Source organism: Cornus florida, unplaced genomic scaffold (genome assembly GCF_030987335.1).
Source record: "Cornus florida cultivar Cherokee Brave unplaced genomic scaffold, ASM3098733v1 CherokeeBrave_3.0.0_Hap2_Chr03, whole genome shotgun sequence".
In the NCBI taxonomy this organism is placed as follows: Eukaryota; Viridiplantae; Streptophyta; class Magnoliopsida; order Cornales; family Cornaceae; genus Cornus; species Cornus florida.
Window position 1 is genome coordinate 33,763,470 of NW_026775573.1, and position 20,553 is coordinate 33,784,022.

The following is a 20,553-nucleotide window of genomic DNA, read 5'->3' on the forward strand; positions in this document are numbered from 1 at the left end:
CCATTGTTGTCGAGTGATCGTAACCAGGTCCAAATCAGTAAGCATAAGTAACAAGCATATTTCATGTGATTGTTGTTTTACGATAAAAACAAAACTAGATATTCAATAAAATTGAACTGGTTAGTACAATGTAAATTTTCATTTATCATCATTTTCAATAATTTCTACATTGAAAGTAAATTGATATAGATGGTAACTTGGACAGTTCAATCCAAACTCAAACTCTACCTTTTTTACTATTGTTATCATTTTTATTAAGCAAAAATGCAAAAAAAAACCCCCTGAACTATCACGAATTCGCATTTTATCCCCTTGAACTACAAAAACGAACAAGTCAATATCACAACTATCAAAATCGTGCAAATTAACTACTGAAACGCAATTCCGGCTACTTTCCGGCCGACTTCATTGTAAATTTACAAAACTACCCATTGTAATTAAAAAAAATACCCTCAATGCCCCTCTGTTCTCAAGTCCATCTCCATCATCTTCTATTCTTCTCTCTCTCATTCAAATCTCTCTCTCTCTCTCACACACACACACACACACACTTGCATATACATCGGTGCTAGATAAATGGCACAAATGAGTCTTCCCCAAGGATTCAGGTTCTACCCAACTGACGAGGAACTTGTTGATTACTATCTAAATAGGAAAATAACAGGCCGTGTGATCGAGCTTGAAATCATCCCAGAGGTTGATCTCTACAAATGTGAGCCCTAGGATTTACCAGCTACGTACTTACAAATTTACTTGAATATATATATATATATATATATATATATATATATATATAATTTGATTGACTCTAAATTAAATTGAGTTGAAATCTGATATATATATTTGATTTGGTGATGTGCATGTATAGACAAGTCATATTTACCTGGCAAAGATATGGAATGGTACTTCTACAACCCAACGGATAGGAAATACCCAAACGGGTCGAGGACTAACCGGGCAACCAAAGTCGATTACTGGAAAGCCACCGAAAAAGATCGGGTGGTGCAGTCGGAAAGGCGGTGGGTGGGGATGAAAAAAACACTGATTGCCTGGTTAGTCCTCCGCCGTTGAACAAAACATTGATTTATTTATAGAATGTGTGATCCTCCGACAAGCTTGTATTCGATCTTTCCCAATTCTTCACCTAAACCACCATCTCCGCCATGGAACCCCCATCCATGCTTTAATGGCGGCGCTGAAGCAGCGAGGTTGCCTGAGCAGTAACAGTAGCCACACACACACACACACATATATATATTGACATATATTCCGACCTCTCCATAGCCCATCGCCGGCCCATGCCGCCATCGCCATCGCTACACCAACAGGCCGAACCAGTCCTCTCCACAGCCCATGGCAGCCCATGCCGCCATCACCATCGCTGCACCAGCCGCCTCTGATATGATTGGATTAAAACCGGTAGTTTTTTTATCAATATAAATATATGTAAGTATATATATATATATATATATGTGTGTGTGTGTGTGTGTGTGTGTGAGTGTGTGTGGCTACTGTTACTTTTTTTCATCAATATAAATATATGTAAATATATATATATATATATATATGTGTGTGTGTGTGTGTGTGTGTGTGTGTGTGTGTGTGTGTGTGATTGCAAAACTGGTGGTCAACCACCTATCGATCTAAATGCTCCACCGGTTTTGGAGTCATCGAATTTTGCTAGTATGTTTGGTGTTTTTGTGCTCTCTTTCTTCTTCTTTTTTCTGTTGATAGATCACAAAATTAAGGGGAAAGGAAGGAGGAATTGACTAATCAAAGAAGCCTCGTGGACGGACGAAGGGAAGTTATAGAACGGGGCTGTGAAGGTTCGCGGTACCGGCGGGAAGGAGAACTCGGCTGTGAGCTTCTCTATGTTTACCTCATTACGTGGCAGAAAAGTTAAAATGAATAAATAAATAATAATATTCATTAGTATTCAAGGGTAATTTCGGAATTAAAAGAAAAAAACAGTCACGTGCTGGCCTTGTGGGCCAGAAAGTGGCCGGAATTGAGTTTCAGGGGGTTAATTTGCACGATTTGTGATAGTTGTGGTACTAATTTGTTCATTTTTGTGGTTTAAGGAGGTAAAATGCGGATTCGTAATAGTTTAGGAGAGTTTTTTGCATTTTTGCTTTTTTATTATTCAAGTATTATTATTATTATTATTATTATTATTAAAATAGTTTTTTTGTTTAAAGAACAGAATTAGAAAACAATACAAAATTTTATTTTGTTGACAATTCTCTGAAAATACAGTTAAAATAGACATGCTTTCAAATAATGGTTTTTGAAAACAACATTTTGTTTTTTTTTTGTCAAAAAAATTAAGTAGGTTTTGCTTAAGTTCTCATCTTAACTAAAAACTCCTCATTCCATTTGAGTTACAAATCAGGTCAGGTCGGGTGATTCGCAGTTTGATCCAAAAATTTAAGTTAATTCTATTTATCATACCTCATTTTTGCTCTCAAATTTGCTCCCGGAATCCCACGTGACTTAATTGCTAACACCCAATCTATACAATCTATATATATTGTTATAAAAAATAAAAAATAAAAAAAAAGAGTCCTATACATACTCAAATCACTTTTCAATCGGAATGACAAGACTTCCCTCATAGCACTTAACTAATAATACTACAACCAATCAACTCAAACCTAATTGGTCATTGCCTATATTCTAATTTAATTAATTAATTATCTTAGCAAATGTCACACGTGACAATATGAATATATAAGTTCAGTAATCAAAATGCAATTTTGATTAAAATTTGACTCTTTTTTTCCATTATATGACCAAATTTGACTTTAATGCCTTAACTGACCAGGACATGCCATGGCCAGTATCTTGGAAATTTCACAAGATTCTTTATATTCTCACCTAACATCTTTTAATTCTTGACTTTCCCCGTCTTCGCAAACACTCCGACCAAATTGTTGCTTCTAAAGTTTGGCAACTTATAAATGGTGGTAGACCATACATTCCAATTTGCATGTGACTTGAGCCTCCAATGACTTTGGACAAAATTTTGAACAGGTTTGAATATTTTTTTGATTCGTTTGGAACGTGCATTGTTTTAGACATTTTATTTTTGATTAAAACATAAATAGTATTTTTACTGTAGGAGTGTTTTAGAAAAAAATTAAAAACACATTTGGGAACGATGTTTTGCTGTGGAAACTTAGGTCCCGTGTTGCGCTACTGTTATGGTTTTGAGCTATGAACAGTTGTCAAGACAAGAAAAAATAATTTTCTAGTGTTTTGGTTTTGTGCCATTGTTCATGAAGTGTTTTAGCACCGTGTAAAATAAAATAAGGTCATACCAAATATGCTTTCGTTACCAAAATCGACATTGTAGTAGCCCCAAAACAAAAACAACAGAAACAAAACGCATGCCAAACGGGTGTTCATTAGCCTTAGTGATACAGAATTCAAGGCTTGAACACATCCGATTAAATTTGAGAAAATGATATTCAGACCTATTTGTTAGGTTTATTTGTCGAAATGAAATAATTAAGGCCACTAAAGACCTAAAGTATTTTGGATTATCAATGGTGTTTAATTGTTTCACTTTGACAAATATATCTAACAAGTGAACTTGAATATCATTACTCTTAAATTTATATAAATAAGAATAATATTATGAAGATGCAAGAAATTCAATTACCTTTCTCTCTCTAGAATTCTTACACTTCCACAGAATGAAAACTCCCCCCCCAAAAAATCTCCCTTCTCTCTACTCGTACTGTCTATTTATAGACCATTACAAATGCTCTAACTAACTTATTACATAGGGCTCTTATTCTTGGGCTTTCTTCCTTTTGGGCCTGACTTCATCATGTAAGTCTCAGACGTTGGGCCTAACTCGCATTATTTTCTTTATGGGCTGAGTTCAACTGTTCGGTCAGATCCTTCTTTCGTGGGTGTTGGGCTCATTATGCTACCCTTTTTGCTTGGGCTCGGATCTACCACTCAACCTGGTGCTCTACCCGCGGGTCGGGTCTGGTCCAGTCCATCTTTGATATCCTCAATTGCCCCCATAATTACCCCCTAATACATAAGGGGGTAATTATTATCAGCGGTCAATCATGACGTTGACGGCTCAAGAAGATCTCATGGGAAAATGGATGGTCAGATCTAAAACCGATGCTTCGAGATTACAAAGAAACTCCTCGTTTTCCTGACGCTTCGGCCTTCCTGCCTACTATGTCTTTATAAGTATCAGAGACGTTCCCTCAATCTTTTTTTACTGTCGCTATCTTGTATCGCTGTTTGCCAAATCTTCGCTTGCTTTTTTTTCAAATCAAATCAAATCTCCTATGGCGAACCTCTGCGAAAGCTCCTTTTTCCAACGATCTTGCAGTACTCTTTGATGTTTTCTCCCTCTGAGGTTAGTTTTGTTTGCCTTTTTCTTTTGGAAGATCTCTTTTTCTCCCTTAAAATCCTCATTCATTTTCGCCATGCCTGTAGATCTAGATGTTCTTCGCATGAAACTTCATCTCCCTGTCGATATAGAAATTAGAAATTGCCCTAAAGATGTGAATATCAGGACTGGTGTTGGCCTTCTTCCCGGCGAAATCTTGTTTACCCATCTTCAGTTGAATATCATTAGGTTCCCTTTGCATCCTTTCTTTAACTATGTTTTCAACAGACTAGGGATCTCCCCTCTGCAGGTAAATCTAAATTTTTTTAGGATCCTATCCGTTCTGCTACTACTGACTCGTGACAGAGGTCTAGATCTTGATATCATAGATCTTCTTCTCTGTTACAAGGTTAGTAAGATCCGACTTGAGGAACCATTCTACCACCTCTACCCGATTGAAAAGATGTCCATATGTAAAGACACAATCAAGTTTGAAAAGGGTTGGAGAAACAACGTAATAGGGGTTAGTGTAATACCCCTAATTTCAAAAGGATAGTCTTGGTATTTAATTTATTGTTTAAATTGGAATTTTTTTTTTTTTTTTTATGTGCATTGGTTGATTTATTATTTAAATTATTCTTTAATTGCAGTTTATTCTTTATTTGCGTTTTATGTGTTGTAATTGATTCGTTGTTTGATTATTTATTTTATGTGTTTTAAGTGATTCGTTGCTTGCTTATTTGATTTAATTAATGGGTTTTATTAAATTAATTATTTATTAAGTATTTAATTTTTGAACAGGGTAATTATGTAATTCCCATTAACTAAGGTTTTAGATACGTTTTAGTTAGGGTTTTTGGAGCCGTCTCATAAATATCTGATATGTATCTAAACTGGGTTACTTTGTGGGCTGACGAAGTTAGGGCTCTGTGGATTAGGGTTTTAATCTTACAATTATAAATACCTCAGTATATGTTAAACCTAGGGTTACATATTGTCGTAACTTTTACACGGAAAAGTCTGCCAAATAGAGAGAGTTACAGAGGGAGTTTTGGTGAGAACAGAGCAGTTTGTGAGAATTTCGACTGGGGTTCCAAGGTTTAACCAAGGAGAAGGAAGGAGCAGAGGTTCTAGGAGGTTAGACAAGTTTCAGTGGATGTCAAAAAACTGAGACCAACGGCAACAAGGGTTTGTTTGCAAACCTATTCAGGCAAGTTCTATCTTCCTCTTTCTCTTTGAGCCGTGTTCTGTGCACCTAGATATGCTCTAGGGTTTTAAGGAAATTAACAACTAAATCATTCATGTATGTTATACATCATATGTATGCTTTGAATTATTTCTGTGATGATTTCTGCAATATCTGTTACAGTGCATGCAAGTTGGTTCAGTTTTATGTCCTTTAAGCATGAGGGTTTTTGTTGTAGTTTTTGTCTCTGTTTTTTATTGCAACTACTGTAAACTAAGTATGGAAAGACTACGGGAGTTATGTAAATCTCATAGGAAGGTTGCTATTTCTGTTTTAGATCTCTGTTGCATTTTGCTTCGTTGTAATCCATGCATGAGGTTTCAGTTTTTGCATAGAAATATGTTTAGTTCCGTAACAAGTTTACTTCTTTTAATTGATTTAAATTGCTGTAATCAAGCTTGGGAGATGATATTAGGATAGTATTGAACCTCTAAGATCACTGTAAGTAACCAACAGAGGGCTAGGAATTAATCGAGGAAAGAATACACGGACATAATGAAGCAAAATTCAAGCAGAGAGTGAACTAGCGTTGGTAATACAAAAGAGGCAAAGGAAAAGGCTCCATGGATGGAGGGAGCCGGCTCCCTCCTCTTTTCTAGGTAAAGAGCCGGCTCCATGGGGCAAAGGAGCCGGCTCAAGGCTCTAAAAGAGCCTACTCTTTCCAAAAATTGAGCAGGCTCTCTTGGAATTTGATTTTTGATTTTTTTTTTTTTTTTTTTATTACGAATTACTTGCTACTGTTGGAGGGTTGTGAGTCTGGGACTGAGTTGGAAGTAAATGGAGGAGTTTAACATGTGACTTGGGTGTTCTTAAGGGTTCTCAGTGCATGGTTTATACAGGTAGACAAGTCGAATGCATAATACAAATTTAAACCTTTTTGAATATGAATAATGGATGGAAAAGATTTAAATTACTTATTTCTAAATTAGTGATTTAATGAGTGTAGCATAAATTTAAAACTGGTTTAAATGGACATTAGGGTCTTCTAGTGAATAGATTTGATCCTAGGCATGTTTCAGATTTTGGTTGCTAAACTACTCTGTTATAAATATGTAGTTGCATGGTTTTGAACGGAATGGTACATGATTTAATTGCTGTAATATTACACACTGTTAAGCAATTAACTGAATTTTTGGTTTGGAATTGGATTATGGTTTGGAGGTGGTTGTTGGAATATTAAACTTTAAATGGATTAATGCTTGGTTTTAGTTGTTGAAATAGTAATTATTTTTCTTCAATTCTTTGGGAAATAGTCTTGGACTGTAAATTACTAAACTGGTATATATATTGTAATTTACACGGATGTGGAGGATTGTATGTACCGGTATGGGACGGTGACATACTAGGGATGGTTTAGCTCAAAACGCATAAACCTAACCTAATGGACTAAAGGAATGGATTGAAAGATATTGAATCCTATTTGTGACTAAGTCAGATCAACTGCAACTAAGTTGGGTGACTTCCTGGATTAGTGGATTGTGGTGGGTCATATCAACTGCAAATAAGTTGAGTGACTAACTAGTTTGTATAAAGTGTGTCCGTTTAATAAGTAATTGAATGGCATACCTGGTTTTAGGACGAAATTTAGATATATGTGTATGGTACCACGAGATGAGCTTGAGATTCATACTCGTTGGTTAGGGTGCGTATATGCAATGGATGCGTAGCTGACTATAGTAGGTTGAGGTGTACCCTGTTAGGTCTAGGTACTCATGCCCACCCTTGGGTGCGTTTTCGCATGTTACCTTCTATTCAGGTTGAGACCCCTATTATAGTCTAGTGAATGTCCTTTAGTGTGGATATATATATGTATGGACTAATTAGATATTGTTGAGATATCTAGGGTGTATCTGCGTATCGGGTCATTGTTTGGATCGCAGTTAGATTAGAACTTGTTCGTGGGCCTGACCCACTCTTCTATTATTTTTTTTCAGGTGCAAGTCGGTTCCAGCCTTAGAGCTTGATCGTGCTTGTTGGGGACAGTCTCGCGTTCATCTGCTTACGTAGGATTTCTCTCGATACTTCTAGCTTGATGTTTTCAGTTTCAGTTCAGTTGAGATTTTCTTTAGGGGTCCACTGTTTGGATTCCCAAGTTGTAACCTTGAAAGTTTTGGAGGATTAAATTAATATTATTTATCGTTAAAGGATTTTATTTTTCTCTTGGATTTCTTTATTTAAATTCTTAAATTTCTATTCTGTGTTCGATTTAAAATACTTTAATTGTTTGATATTCCCTCGGGTTTGGGCCTGGGCCTGATCAACCCGCGTCTGGGATCCGAGGGGTATCACAGTTAGGGGGGCCTGGTCTTTTCCAACTGTAGAGGATTATCCAATCTCGAGCGCCTTTAGCGAGTGTTCTGTCTCTTCATATAAGAAATTCAAAACTCATAAGAACGATTGTCCCTGTGAAATTTGTGTTCCTCGCTTTTGTACTTTCTTGTGCCATTCCTTAGGCATTATTTGTGATGACTTGAGCTACAGTGTTTGCAGGGATAGGGATAATTACTTGAAGAAGTACGTTCTGAATGACATTCCTTCTTGCTCAGACCTCTTTACTTCAGACAACCTTCTCTCAATTTCAGCCCTCGGCAACACAATGAGCTAGCTCCAGATTCCCTCCTTCAGCAGGATGAAAAACCCTCCCGGAGTCACTATTGCTGCTGTTGCAGCAACCTCTTCTCCTGCCTCGGTCTCTTCTTCTGCCACTATTTTCGACACCATTCCGAACGTAGTGGCTGTTGATCCTGCCGTTAGTGTTCCTCCTACCAATCCGAACACATCTCCTCAGGTCAATACTACTTCTGTTGTTATTACGGGTGCTCAGGATAAAGAGCGAGGCAAAAGGCCTCATCTCGACAGTGCAACCAACCTTGATGATGCATCTCTTACAAGGAGGATCCGAATCTCTGGGCTAGGCACACTCTTGCATCGCCCAATCCGTTCACCTGCCCCCTCTAGGCCTGTTACAGATGCTGCTTCAGCTTCTGCTTCTGCAACAGCACCATGGACTCTTCGATTCGTCCGAACAGATGGGACATTCGTGAAGTCGAACGAGACCATGTTCAAGGATGGTCAGACCACTATGGCATACTACAGGAACATGTGGACTCCCAAGGACATTGATACAGCCAAAGGTCTGTCTCAGAAGGAGGTGTTTAGCCGCTTTACCTTATCTGCCATGGAGGTAATTTTTATCTCTTAGTCTGCAAATTTTCACATAATCTTTATGCTTGAGCTCTTCTGACCATGTGATCGGTTTAACCAGTGTTCATGCATATCTTTGCAGACTTTGTTCAGTATGATGGCCATGCAGATGTAGGTCGAAATGGGGAACGCCAAGGCTCGTAAGTTCTCTGACAGCCTCGAGGTGGCCCATAAAGAAAATAATATCCTTGCCACCAAAAACACCGAACTGTTGGCCCAGCTTGGCAAAGTTGAAAAAGAGAGAGACGCTCTTAAAAGGGAAACTGACTCCCTTTAGGATGAAAATGATGCCCTTCAACTTGAGAAGAACGTTTGGCAGATCGAGCGCGATTCGCTCAAGGATGAGAAAGCAGAACTCCAGTGCCTTCTGGCTGATGAGTAGTCCGCTCGGATGGCCTTCGTGAAGAGGGCCCTGGATGAGCGTGATGCTCTGCTCAATACCATCAGCAAGGTGAATGGTGGCATGTTGGCTCTTCACACTCGATTTTCAAAGGTTGGGGCTCTCAGGTATGCTCAGGGGTACCGAGAGGGTTTCTCCTACTGTGTTCTTGCCGAAGGCTAGATCGGTTCCACCCCGGATGAAGTTGATAAGGATCTAGAAATTGATCCTCCAGGAGTCTATGTTGATCTAGACTCCACTCCTGCTGAACACATTTTTGATAAGTGTCAGGAGATTGCTTCCTCTAGGGTCACTCCAGCTCCCTCTGTCATTCAACCTCTGGATGCTCTTCCTCTGTCCATTATGGTCCCTTCCTTAACCTCTACTGAGGTTAGGCCTTAACAGAACGACTCAGTCATTCATCTCGACTCCCCTCCTCATAAAGATGGGACGACCAATGAAAGTGAAGAGACGAGTCAAAGCAATCAGGAGGCTGACAGAACAGAGGTAGCTAGCTAAGACTCTTCTGATACTTTTATTTCCTACTTCTTTGTAGTTATGTTATCTGTATATTTTATCTTTTGTAACCTCAAAACATATCATGAATGAGATGACAAAAACATTGACTTTATCTGTGCATGGGTGGTAACAACCAGCTTCACATTTATCTATAGCAAATGTTTGGCGTTCGGCTTATAGTGCTAGCTGCCACTTACTTTGCTTAAGTGCCTGGTGCTCGACTAGAATGCCACTTGCCACTTGGCTTTTTATTTGTTAGCAAGTGTTTAGCGTTCGGCTTATAGTGCCAGCTGCCACTTACTTTACTTAAGTGCCTAACGCTTGGCTAGAATGCCACTTGCCACTTGGCTTTTTTATTTTTTAGCAAGTGCTTGGCGTTCGGCTCATAGTGCCACCACTTACTTTGCTTAAGTGCCTGGCACTCGGCTAGAATGCCACTTGCCACTTGGCTTTTTATTTCTCAGCAAGTGCTTGGCGTTCGGCTCATAGTGCCAGCTGCCACTTACTTTGCTTAAGTGCCTAGCGCTCGGCTAGAATGCCACTTGCCACTTGGCTTTTTATTTCTTAGCAAGTGCTTGGCGTTCGGCTCATAGTGCCAGCTGCCACTTACTTTGCTTAAGTGTCTGGCGCTCGGCTAGAATGCCACTTGCCACTTTGCTTTTTATTTTTAGTAGATGTTTGACGTCCGGCTCATAGTACCAGTTGCCACTTACTTCGATATTTTTACTTAATCAAGCTCTTGAAGAGGAATATTACTTTTATAAATCTCGGAAACTTGTACACTCGCTTGTATTCAATTGAAAATGAACAGAATTCAAAATTGAAACTCAACTTTTTATTGATAATACCTCTTCAGAGATGTGGCATTCCAAGGCTTGTTAACCAGCCTTCCGGCTATGGTCTCTAGGGTATATGCCCCATTTCCTATGACTTCTGTAATTCTATATAGGCCTTTCCAAGGTGCCACCATTTTCTTAACCATTCCTACCTTCTTCTTTAGAACCAGATCACCTGGTGTAAAGTCTCTGCGCTTTACCTTTTTGTTATGGCTATTCATAAGCGTCTGCTAGTAGGATGTGAGCCTTACTGCCGCTGCATCTCTCTTTTCCTCCAGCATATCGAGGTTAAACCTCAACATACTGTCGTTATGCTCTCGGCTCCATGCTAAGCTTCGAACAGTCGGAACCAAGTGTTCGACCGGTATAACTGCCTCCGTACCATACGCAATGGCGAATGGGCTTTCTCCGGTCGATTGCCTTAGGGTCATTCTATAAGCCCATAAAACGTTTGGCAGTTCATCTAACCATTTTCCTTTCTTCTCTTCAAGCTTCTTCTTGATGCAAGCAAAGATTGTTCTATTTGTGATTTCTGCTTGTCCATTGGCCTGGGGGTGACTTACTGCCGCCAGCTTTTGATTAATTCCATATTCCTCCAACAACTCTCTTACTTGCTTGCTGTCAAGGTTGGTCCCATTATCCATGACGATTGACCTCAGAACACCAAAACGACAAATAATATTACTCCAAATGAACCGTCTCACATGAGTCTGAGTTACGCTTGGGTATGGCTCTGCTTCCACCCACTTAGTAAAGTAATCTATAGCCAGCAGCACATACTTGTTCTGAGCTCTTGCAGTTGGCAGAGGACCAACCGCATCCATCCCCCATTGTGCGAAAGGCCATGGTGTGGCCGTTACGTGCAAGTCCTCAGGTGGTTGGTGGATCAGTGGTCCGAACCTTTGGCACTTATCGCACCTTCTGGATAATTCTTTCTCATCCAGCCATATGTTCGGCCAGAAGTACCCTTGCGTCATTGTTTTGTGCTCTAAAGACCTTCCTCCTGAATGGTTTCCACATACACCTTCATGAATAGCTCGCAATATCTGCCGAGCCTCTGTGGGGGTGACGCACTTTAAGTACGGCCCAGAAAAAGATCTTCTGTATAACTGGTTATGCACTATAGCGTACTTTGCAGCATTCGATTTGATTTTCCTAGCCTCATCTCTTTGCTCAGGCAGAGTACCATCCCGGATGTAAGTTATGATCGGATCAATCCAACTGGGCTCATATGGAATAACATTCATTTGCCAAGGATCTGAGCCCGAAGGTTCTTTAAAAATGGATGGCTGGTTTAATATTCCTACTGGAATCACCCTTGCCAATGTTTCTCCAGAACCCGAGGCACTACATGCTAGCCGATCGGCATCCTCGTTATGCTCTCTTGGTATTTGGATGAATTTGATTTTTTCAAAATTTTTGGCTTCCCGCATAACAGCAGAATGATATGCTTCCATCGTTTTATCTTTGATTTCATACTTGCCATTCACCTGCCGAACAATTAATTGCGAGTCACTAAAGATAGTCAAATTCCTGACTTTCAGCTCCTTGGCAAGCTTAAGTCCTGCCAACAGTGCTTCATACTCCGCTTCATTGTTGGTGGCTCTGAATTCAAGCCGGAGCGCTTGACTTAAGGACGTACCTTCCGGTGTCTGCAGTTTGATTCCAATGCCTGCCCCCATCTGATTTGAGGATCCATCAACAAAAAGTTTCCACAAGCAACCACGAAGGTCTTCCTCCATGTCTTTTGAATCACATTCTAGTAAAAAATCAGCCACCGCTTGCCCTTTGACTGCCGTTCTGGGTTCATATGTTATATCAAATGAGCTTAACTCTATGACCCACTTCGTCATCCTTCCTGAGAGGTCTGGTTTGTGCAGGATTATTCTGATAGGGAAAGTGGTTAGAACGATGATATGATGGGATTCAAAATAATGCCTGAGCTTTCGTTTCGCATGCACTAGCGAGAGTATCACCGGCTCCGCCTTTGAATAATGCCGTTAGGCCTCAGTCATCATTTTGCTAACATAGAACACTGGATATTGCTTCCCCTCTGCACAACGGATCAAAGCGCCACTTGTCGCGATGCTGGATACCCCGAGGTATAAAAATAGCTTTTTGCCTGGTTCTGGAGCTGATAGGACCGGAAGGTTCTACATATATTCCTTCAGAGCAGTTAATGCTAGGCACTGTTCATCCCCCCAAACTTGTCTGCCATGGCTTCGTATTGTGTCAAAAAATGGTTTGTAGCGATCTGACAATTTGGAAATGAACCGGCTCAATGCAGCGATCCGTCCCGTAAGTGTTTGCACTTCTTTGACTGTCATCGGCTCGACATTCTTAGTCAGAGCTCCTACTTGGGCAGGGCTTGCCTCTATGCCTCTATGATTAACCACGTATCCCAGGAATTGGCCAGAACTCACGCCGAATGAGCACTTGGTTGGATTGAGCTTCATTCTATATTGTCTCAACACATCAAATACGTCTCGTAGATGTTTCAGATGGTCAACTTTCTTCTTACTTTTTACCACCATGTCATCAATGTAAGCTTCCACGGTCTTCCCTATTTGGCCCTTGAAAATTTTGCTAATAAGTCTTTGGTAAGTTGCTCCGGCGTTCTTCAGTCCGAATGGCATGATTTTGTAGCAATAGGTCCCACGTTCGGTAACGAAAGAAGTTTTCTCTTCATTAGCAGAATCCATGGGGATCTGATTATAACCTGAATAAGCATCTAAAAAGGTTAAACGCTCATACCCAGTAGTAGCATCCACCATTTGATCAATTTTTGGTAGCGGAAAGTTATCTTTCGGACATGCTTTGTTCAGATTGGTGAAATCAATGCACACTCGCCATTTCCCATTCTTCTTCTGCACCACAACAACGTTTGATAACCAGTCAGGATAATACACTTCTCTTATAAATCCTGCATCAAGCAGCCTGTCAACCTCCTTGGCTATGATCCGGTTACGCTCGGGAGCAAACCGTCGCTGCTTCTGCTTTACAGGTCTTGCATTGGGATTAACGTTCAAGGAGTGACAGGATACAGAAGGATTGATTCCAGGCATGTCTAGGTGGCTCTATGCAAATACATCAGCGTTTTGAGACAAGAAATTAACTAACTCCTGTTTCTCTTCCACGGCGAGTTGTTCCCCCACTTTGGTTGTTCGTTCCGGTCGGAACCGATCGATCTGCACATCAACCAGGGGTTTTTTGGTCAAGTCCACTAGCTCCTCCTCCCCACTCTGCTTGGGGGGAGGCTCTTGTAATTGCTATCTCGGGCTTGCCGAATAGATGGGAGCTTTCCCTTTTCCAACATACTTCAGCGTTACTGAATAACATTCCTTAGCTGCAACTTAGTCCCCATGATTGTCAATCAACCTGGTTCCGTCTGGCCCCAGGCATCGCATTATTTGATGCAGAGTGGATGGAACACCTTGAACTCTGTGGATCCAACCTCTGCCCATCAGAAGGTTGTAAGAGGGATGAATCTCGACAACTACAAAGATCTCTATCAGAACCCTCTCTGTAGCGTGTACTGCTACCTCCACTGTACCGATGGGCTCCACTCGTTTTTCATTAAACCCTAGCAAGGGATTTCCAGTAGGCTTGAGCCGGTCCGGTTTGATCTCGAGTCGATCAAATGTGTCCCTCGGCATGACGTTCGCACTACTCCCAGGATCAATCAGAACTCTGCGTACCAAACATTCGGCTACTATCAAACTGACAACCAATGGGTCCTCATGAGGGATTTGGACACGCAATAGATCTATTCTGTCACACTTTATCTATGCTGATGCGCTCTGTTGGTACAGATTGTTGACACTGTTTATCCTCCTCTTCATCCGTGCCTGGCGAAGGCGTGTTCGAAGCAGTTTATTTGACTCCTCAGTAGGCTCAGGCCGACCATGAATTGCATTGATTATTCGAACTGGTTGCGTATTGTGAGAGTTCGACTTCTGATTCCTCTTCACGTGCTCCATTGGTCGGTTCTGTTCTACCGCCGGGCCTTGAATATAACTTTCGAACTCCCCTCTGGCTATCAGCATCTCTACCTGTCTCCTTAAGTTCCTGCATTCATTAGTTTGATGGCCAAAGTTAGAATGAAATGCAGAATGCTTAGACTGATCCCTCTATTCGAGGGGTTGTCTGATCGGTAAAGGAGATCGGAACTTATCTTTATTTTCTTGGTACAGCCTTGCTAAGGTGACTTTCAATGGAGTAACCAGCTCTTCCTCCCTGGGCCTCTTCTCATATTTCCACGAGGTCTGGCGCTATGGCTGAACCTGCTTTTGTCTGATCTTTGCTTTGGTTTTCTCCTCTGTGGATATGACGGATATCTTCCGAGCTTTAGCTGCCTCTTCTTCCTCCAAGCGCACAAATCCATCAGCTCTTTCATTAAGTTCATCCATAGTCTTCGGCGTATTCACGACCAAGCTTGTGTGGAATGGAGTGCCACGAGTCATGGCCAGTATGAACGCTTGAACCGCGGTAAAAGAATGACATTCAATCACCATACTCTTAGTTAGGTTAAACCTGGTTAGGAAAGCTTGGAGACGCTCATCCTCATGCTGCTTCATTGTGAATAAGCTCGAAATGTCCTTTGCTGGACGCTTACTTCCATAATATTAGCTTATGAACCGATCACACAAGCTTCGGAAACCATCCACTGAGCCCCTCGGCAGGTTCTTGAACCAATTGAACACTGGTCCAGCTAGACTTATAGGGAAGCACTTGCACATCAAGGAATCATTCTCAGTGTTCAGAGCCATTTTCAACTGGATGTGATACACACGATCAATCGGATCGGTCGTTCTGTCGAACAGAATAAAAACGGGCATGGAAAATTTCCTCGAACTCGGGGCATTCAGAATTTCATCTGTGAACGGTGAATCAACCGTTCAAGCTGCTGAACGGAGGGCTTTATTTTCCCTCTGGAACCCCGCGATCACTCTCTGATCTACAGATCTCCTCTTTGAGCTGCGATAGTCGAACGTCGCCATGGAAGGCCGATAAGTCAAATCGAATGATCTGTCCTTAATAAGTTCTTTGTGCCACGGCGGTATAGCTTTGTGACGATCAAACTCCATTGCTTCCCTTCGGCTAGTCGCTTCTTGACGTGGATCGAAAGTCATGGCTTCGTTTCGCCTGATCTGCTCACGCCGTGGATCCACGTGAGTTGATCCTTCACGATCATCTACACGACAAGGATTTGGCGGCAAATCGTTTAGCCGGACCTCATCGCAGTGAAGATCTGTCTGATTGTTCCCTACCTCTTCGCCGTGTTGTGCCGCATCGGTACGTGCAATTTCTTCTCCTGCCGGGAGCGGTCACTGAATCACCGGAACTTCTTGATGCTGCATTTCAGTCCTTAAATCTGCATTCTCTCTCCTGAGAGCTTCGATCATGCTCATCAACTCATCAAGTTTCATCTGCTGGACATTTTCTACCGTATTGGAGTTCTCACCCCCTACCATGATTCCGGAGCGAAGCAAAGGCATGAATCACGAATTCCTAATCAGATCTGAGCGTCACCGATGCGAATTCTGTCAGATCTGGACTCAACTTCACCGAATCGTGGTCGCCGTTTGCTAGATCTGAGCTTTTCTAGTGTTGAACTCACCGGATCTGATTGCAATTGAATAAATCGCAGTTGCGTAATTCTGAAGCAAATGCCTCAAAATCAACAATACTCAAGAATCTTCTCTGAACAAATTACAATCTCACTGATCTAGATTCAACTTCCAGAAATCAAACTTTTTGTTCACGAATTTGCTTGAATCAACATGATATTGATCAAGCTCGAATCGATCGTCTTCGTCGTTTCCCACAGACGGCGCCAATTGAAAATGCAAGAAATTCAATTACCTTTCTCTCTCTAGAATTCTTACACTTCCACAGAATGAAAACTCCCCCCCAAAAAACCTCCATTCTCTCTACTCGTACTGTATATTTATAGACCATTACAAATGCTCGAACTAACTTATTACATAGGGCTCTTATTCTTGGGCTTTCTTCCTTTTGGGCTTGACTTCATCATGTAAGTCTCAGACGTTGGGCCTAACTTACATTATTTTCTTTATGGGCTGAGTTCAACTGTTCGGTCAGATCCTTCTTTCGTGGGTGTTGGGCTCATTATGCTACCCTTTTTGCTTGGGCTCGGATCTACCACTCAACCTGGTGCTCTGGTCGGGTCTGGTCCAGTCCATCTTTGATATCCCATATTATCATCTATATAATGACTATATAATGACGTGGTGATAACATCATCTCTCGTTCAGATCATCAGACATCATTTCTTTTATTTTCATTTATTTTTGAATAATTTTATTTATTTATTTATTATTATTTATTTTTAAAAGAAAACTTCACCGGTGAATTCGATAATTAGACTCCCATTTTTCTTGCTTAAGATGTTATTACATATGAGGTTCAAAGCATCAGGAAGGGGAAGTAACGCCTGGCTTCGCCGTTAATTTTGTAAACTTTTGTACACAACTACTACAATTTTTTAGTAAGAAAATTTAAAAAAATTGCCTAAGCTATATGCCTAAAAAATAAGCAAACATTGAAAAGGTACAACGAATTTGCAATTTTAAAAGGGCAGACATTGCAACTCTTAATTCTCTTCTAGTCTTTATCGAAGTCTAAAATTATGGATTCTAAGTCAAAAGGTCATGCCTTTTTATTTCCCCATCTGGCACTTTTCTATGCTCATACTTTGAATATTATTTTATACAATGGCATGTTATGAGTTGGGAAAATGATTTTGTCGCTGAATTTGATGAAAAATTCACGTGTCTAAATATTGTCATTTATGAGTTTTACTTTAGTGCTGATAACATTGCAATATGTCACGTGTGAATATCACATGTAGAATTTAATGACCCTATTAGAAGAATTTAAAGTTTTTAAAAAACTTTAGATTTAGAAAAATGATTCTTACTTGATAGTAAATTGTTAGATTTGTATTTTTAATTGATTAATTATGTAATAAATAAAGAAGTTGAATCCTCCACTTAACTGATTTTAATATTTAGTATAAATAGTCTATCATTATTCTCAACTTTATTACATGATTAAAGATGAGAATTTGAATATATTTATACCAAATATTATGTTAAAAAAACAAAAAAAAAAGTCAAATATTTAATTGGTACTAATGACATGTCCCTTTTGCTCTCTGATTTTTCATTCTCTGAAGTCACCAACATTAAGTGGAAACACAATCAACATCAGAAATTGAATAAAACATATTTGTACCGTTGTGGGCTAAAGGCATGCAATAACTATAGCACTATTAGTCTCTCTCTCTCTCTCTCTCTCTCTCTCTATTATGTATTATCTTTTGTTTTGAATGGCATGATCTCTGTAAGGAAAGAATTGAGAATTCTAGCTTATTGTAAATACGACTGTGCTGTGCTTTTAAAAAATTAAAATAAATAACATATAATAATTAGTTATTTCTTACATCCTATGTTTGGTAATGGTCTATACGTGTTCCACATTGATCGCCCAATTTTTTGGTGTCACACAATCTGCTTTCCTAATATGCTTAAACCACACACAATTACATTCACAATAGGGATTAGCTGACTCCGTTTTTTTTTTTTTTTTGTCAACCGACCAACCATATGGTCTTTACACGGAATGCAATCCAGCTCACTACTCCAATTGTAATATGTGTGTGTGTATATATATATATATATAGAGACACACACACAGGTATGGGTACATATATGTGGGAAAGTCTTTTACTAAATTTATTTAAATAGGGAATGATATCTTTATATTTAATAACTTCATAATAATATCATCTCCACTCAAATAAAATAGTTCAATGTATCCAACTTTTAAGTTACTTATCATTATTCCTCTCATGAACAAAAGAACCGTTCAGAGTTCAATTTAAGTGTATAAGTGAGAGTTCAAGAGTTTATTTTGGGAGATATATATACATATATATCAATGAACTTTTACTGATTATATTTGTGGAGAAGTGTAAAATCATATAGATTAGATGTTCATTGTGTATACTACTGATTAATTTCGCATATAAACACACAAACACGTGTATATATATACACACATATACACTAAGTTCCCTTATTCCTTGTTTAAATTAAACATTAGTCTAATAAACATACAAAACAGCTTCCCACAGGCAATGACGCCTTCAACAAGGACACCATAGAGTATAGAAACACACACACACACACACACACACATATATATATATATATATATATATATATATATACAGTTATACACACACATCTATATATATATATATATATATATAGGTTGCTTTTTCAAATAACAAACACCTTCCCGGAAATTTCCAATGACTTAATGCATGAAGGAATGACAACACAATGGACAATATGAACAAGCAATTTCTTTTAGAAGTTTCCTTTCAAATGCATGCCTACTAGTAATTATATACATTCTTTTTAAATTTTTATTTTTTATTTTTTATATTGACATGTTATATATAAAAGAAAGAACTATGTGAATACAAATAAAGGAGAATTATTATTATTTTTTAAAAATAAAAAATAAAAATTCATACTAATAAAGGCTTGTGAGTTGTGGTTTGCTTTCTCCCCTTTTAAAGTGAAATGTAGAGAATTGATACTTTTTCGCTTTTCAAAATAGACGATAGAGGAGATTTCAGTCTTTATAAGAGCAAAGCAAAACTTTTCAAATAAAATTCAAATTGTTTTGAAAAATCACACGTTTTTACATCTTGAGAATAGTATAAATAAGATGATAGTGCGCGGAGCTAGCTCAATGTAAATTACATCACTCGTTTTTATTGGCGTGAGCATTTATTTTCATACTAATGGTCTAATTGTTTTGATTGATTATTTTTCTTTGTATTTCTAACAAATGTAACATCAATCTTTTTCATCAATACGTTGATTTTTATTTTATCCTTTCGTGTTTTGTTACACATCAATATTTCATTTCAACCATCAAAACATTCTGCTTCTGAACTGTCCAATATTTGGTCTCCATGAAATTTAATTGGTTTAATAATTTGTCATATAAAAATTATCTTTCCATTGATAAATACTCACTGATTGATATAATGATACTTTGGAATCATTTCTACATTTAACTCATTCTCATTTAATTATACAACTATATAATTCATAATTCTTTTATCTTTTTTATTGACATCGTTTTTTTTTTTTTTTTTTTTTTTTTTTTTTTTTTTTTAAAATTAATAATAATCTCGTATCAAGATTTGGATCCTCTATTGTACGGCACATTAAATCAATGTGAATGTGATTATTTTGAATGCCAATTTATTGTATTGTATTTAATCAAGTCGCAACATTAATTAATGGTCGATGCAAGATAATTTAATGGGACCTTGAAATAAATAGTGTTTACATTTATGATTTGTAGTTGCGATAACGGTGTAACAAATTCGGATGATTATTAATATAAATCGACCAAAATGATTCATAGAAGAATGTAACGATAAATAATTACAAATTGACTGATATGTTACACAGCAAACCACTCTAATGTCTAATTTTAATAATCATGTATGGTACACTATAATCCAAAATGGAGCACAGTTTCTTGTAGAAAGAAATACTTGTTGACATTTAAAAGAAATTGTTAAGAGTTCTTTATTACTCCTTCAGTCCCAAATTAAATGTCGTCTTGTGAGTCATAGTTTTTAAAGACGACATCTAATTTGGGACCTTGTGAGTCATAATTTTTAAAGACGACATCTAATTTGGGACAAAGAAAATATATGTTAATGAAAAACTACTTACCAAAAATATATATATTAATGAAAATCTAGTGGGACCGCACATTTTCTACTTGCATGTTATATTATGCATGTGATAGAATATCACGTGATAAACGTCCACGTAATGACCCGAAACCTCTAAATAACTATTAATTTTTTTTTTAATTACCGGGTAAAATTGTATGAACTATGTACATTTTGTAAATTTTTAATTACAAATTTACCCTTATTGGCATA

The 20,553-nt window shown here is 38.6% G+C and overlaps 1 protein-coding gene across 1 annotated transcript; it reads left to right on the top strand.

Moving 5' to 3' along the window:
* Positions 1–576: 576 nt before the first annotated feature.
* Positions 577–1,071, top strand: LOC132301407 (NAC domain-containing protein 54-like). Its single transcript, XM_059798660.1, has 2 exons — positions 577–712; positions 869–1,071. The coding sequence occupies exons 1-2, from the start codon at positions 577–579 to the stop codon at positions 1,069–1,071; spliced, it is 339 nt and encodes a 112-aa protein (XP_059654643.1).
* The last annotated feature ends 19,482 nt before the right edge of the window (positions 1,072–20,553 follow it).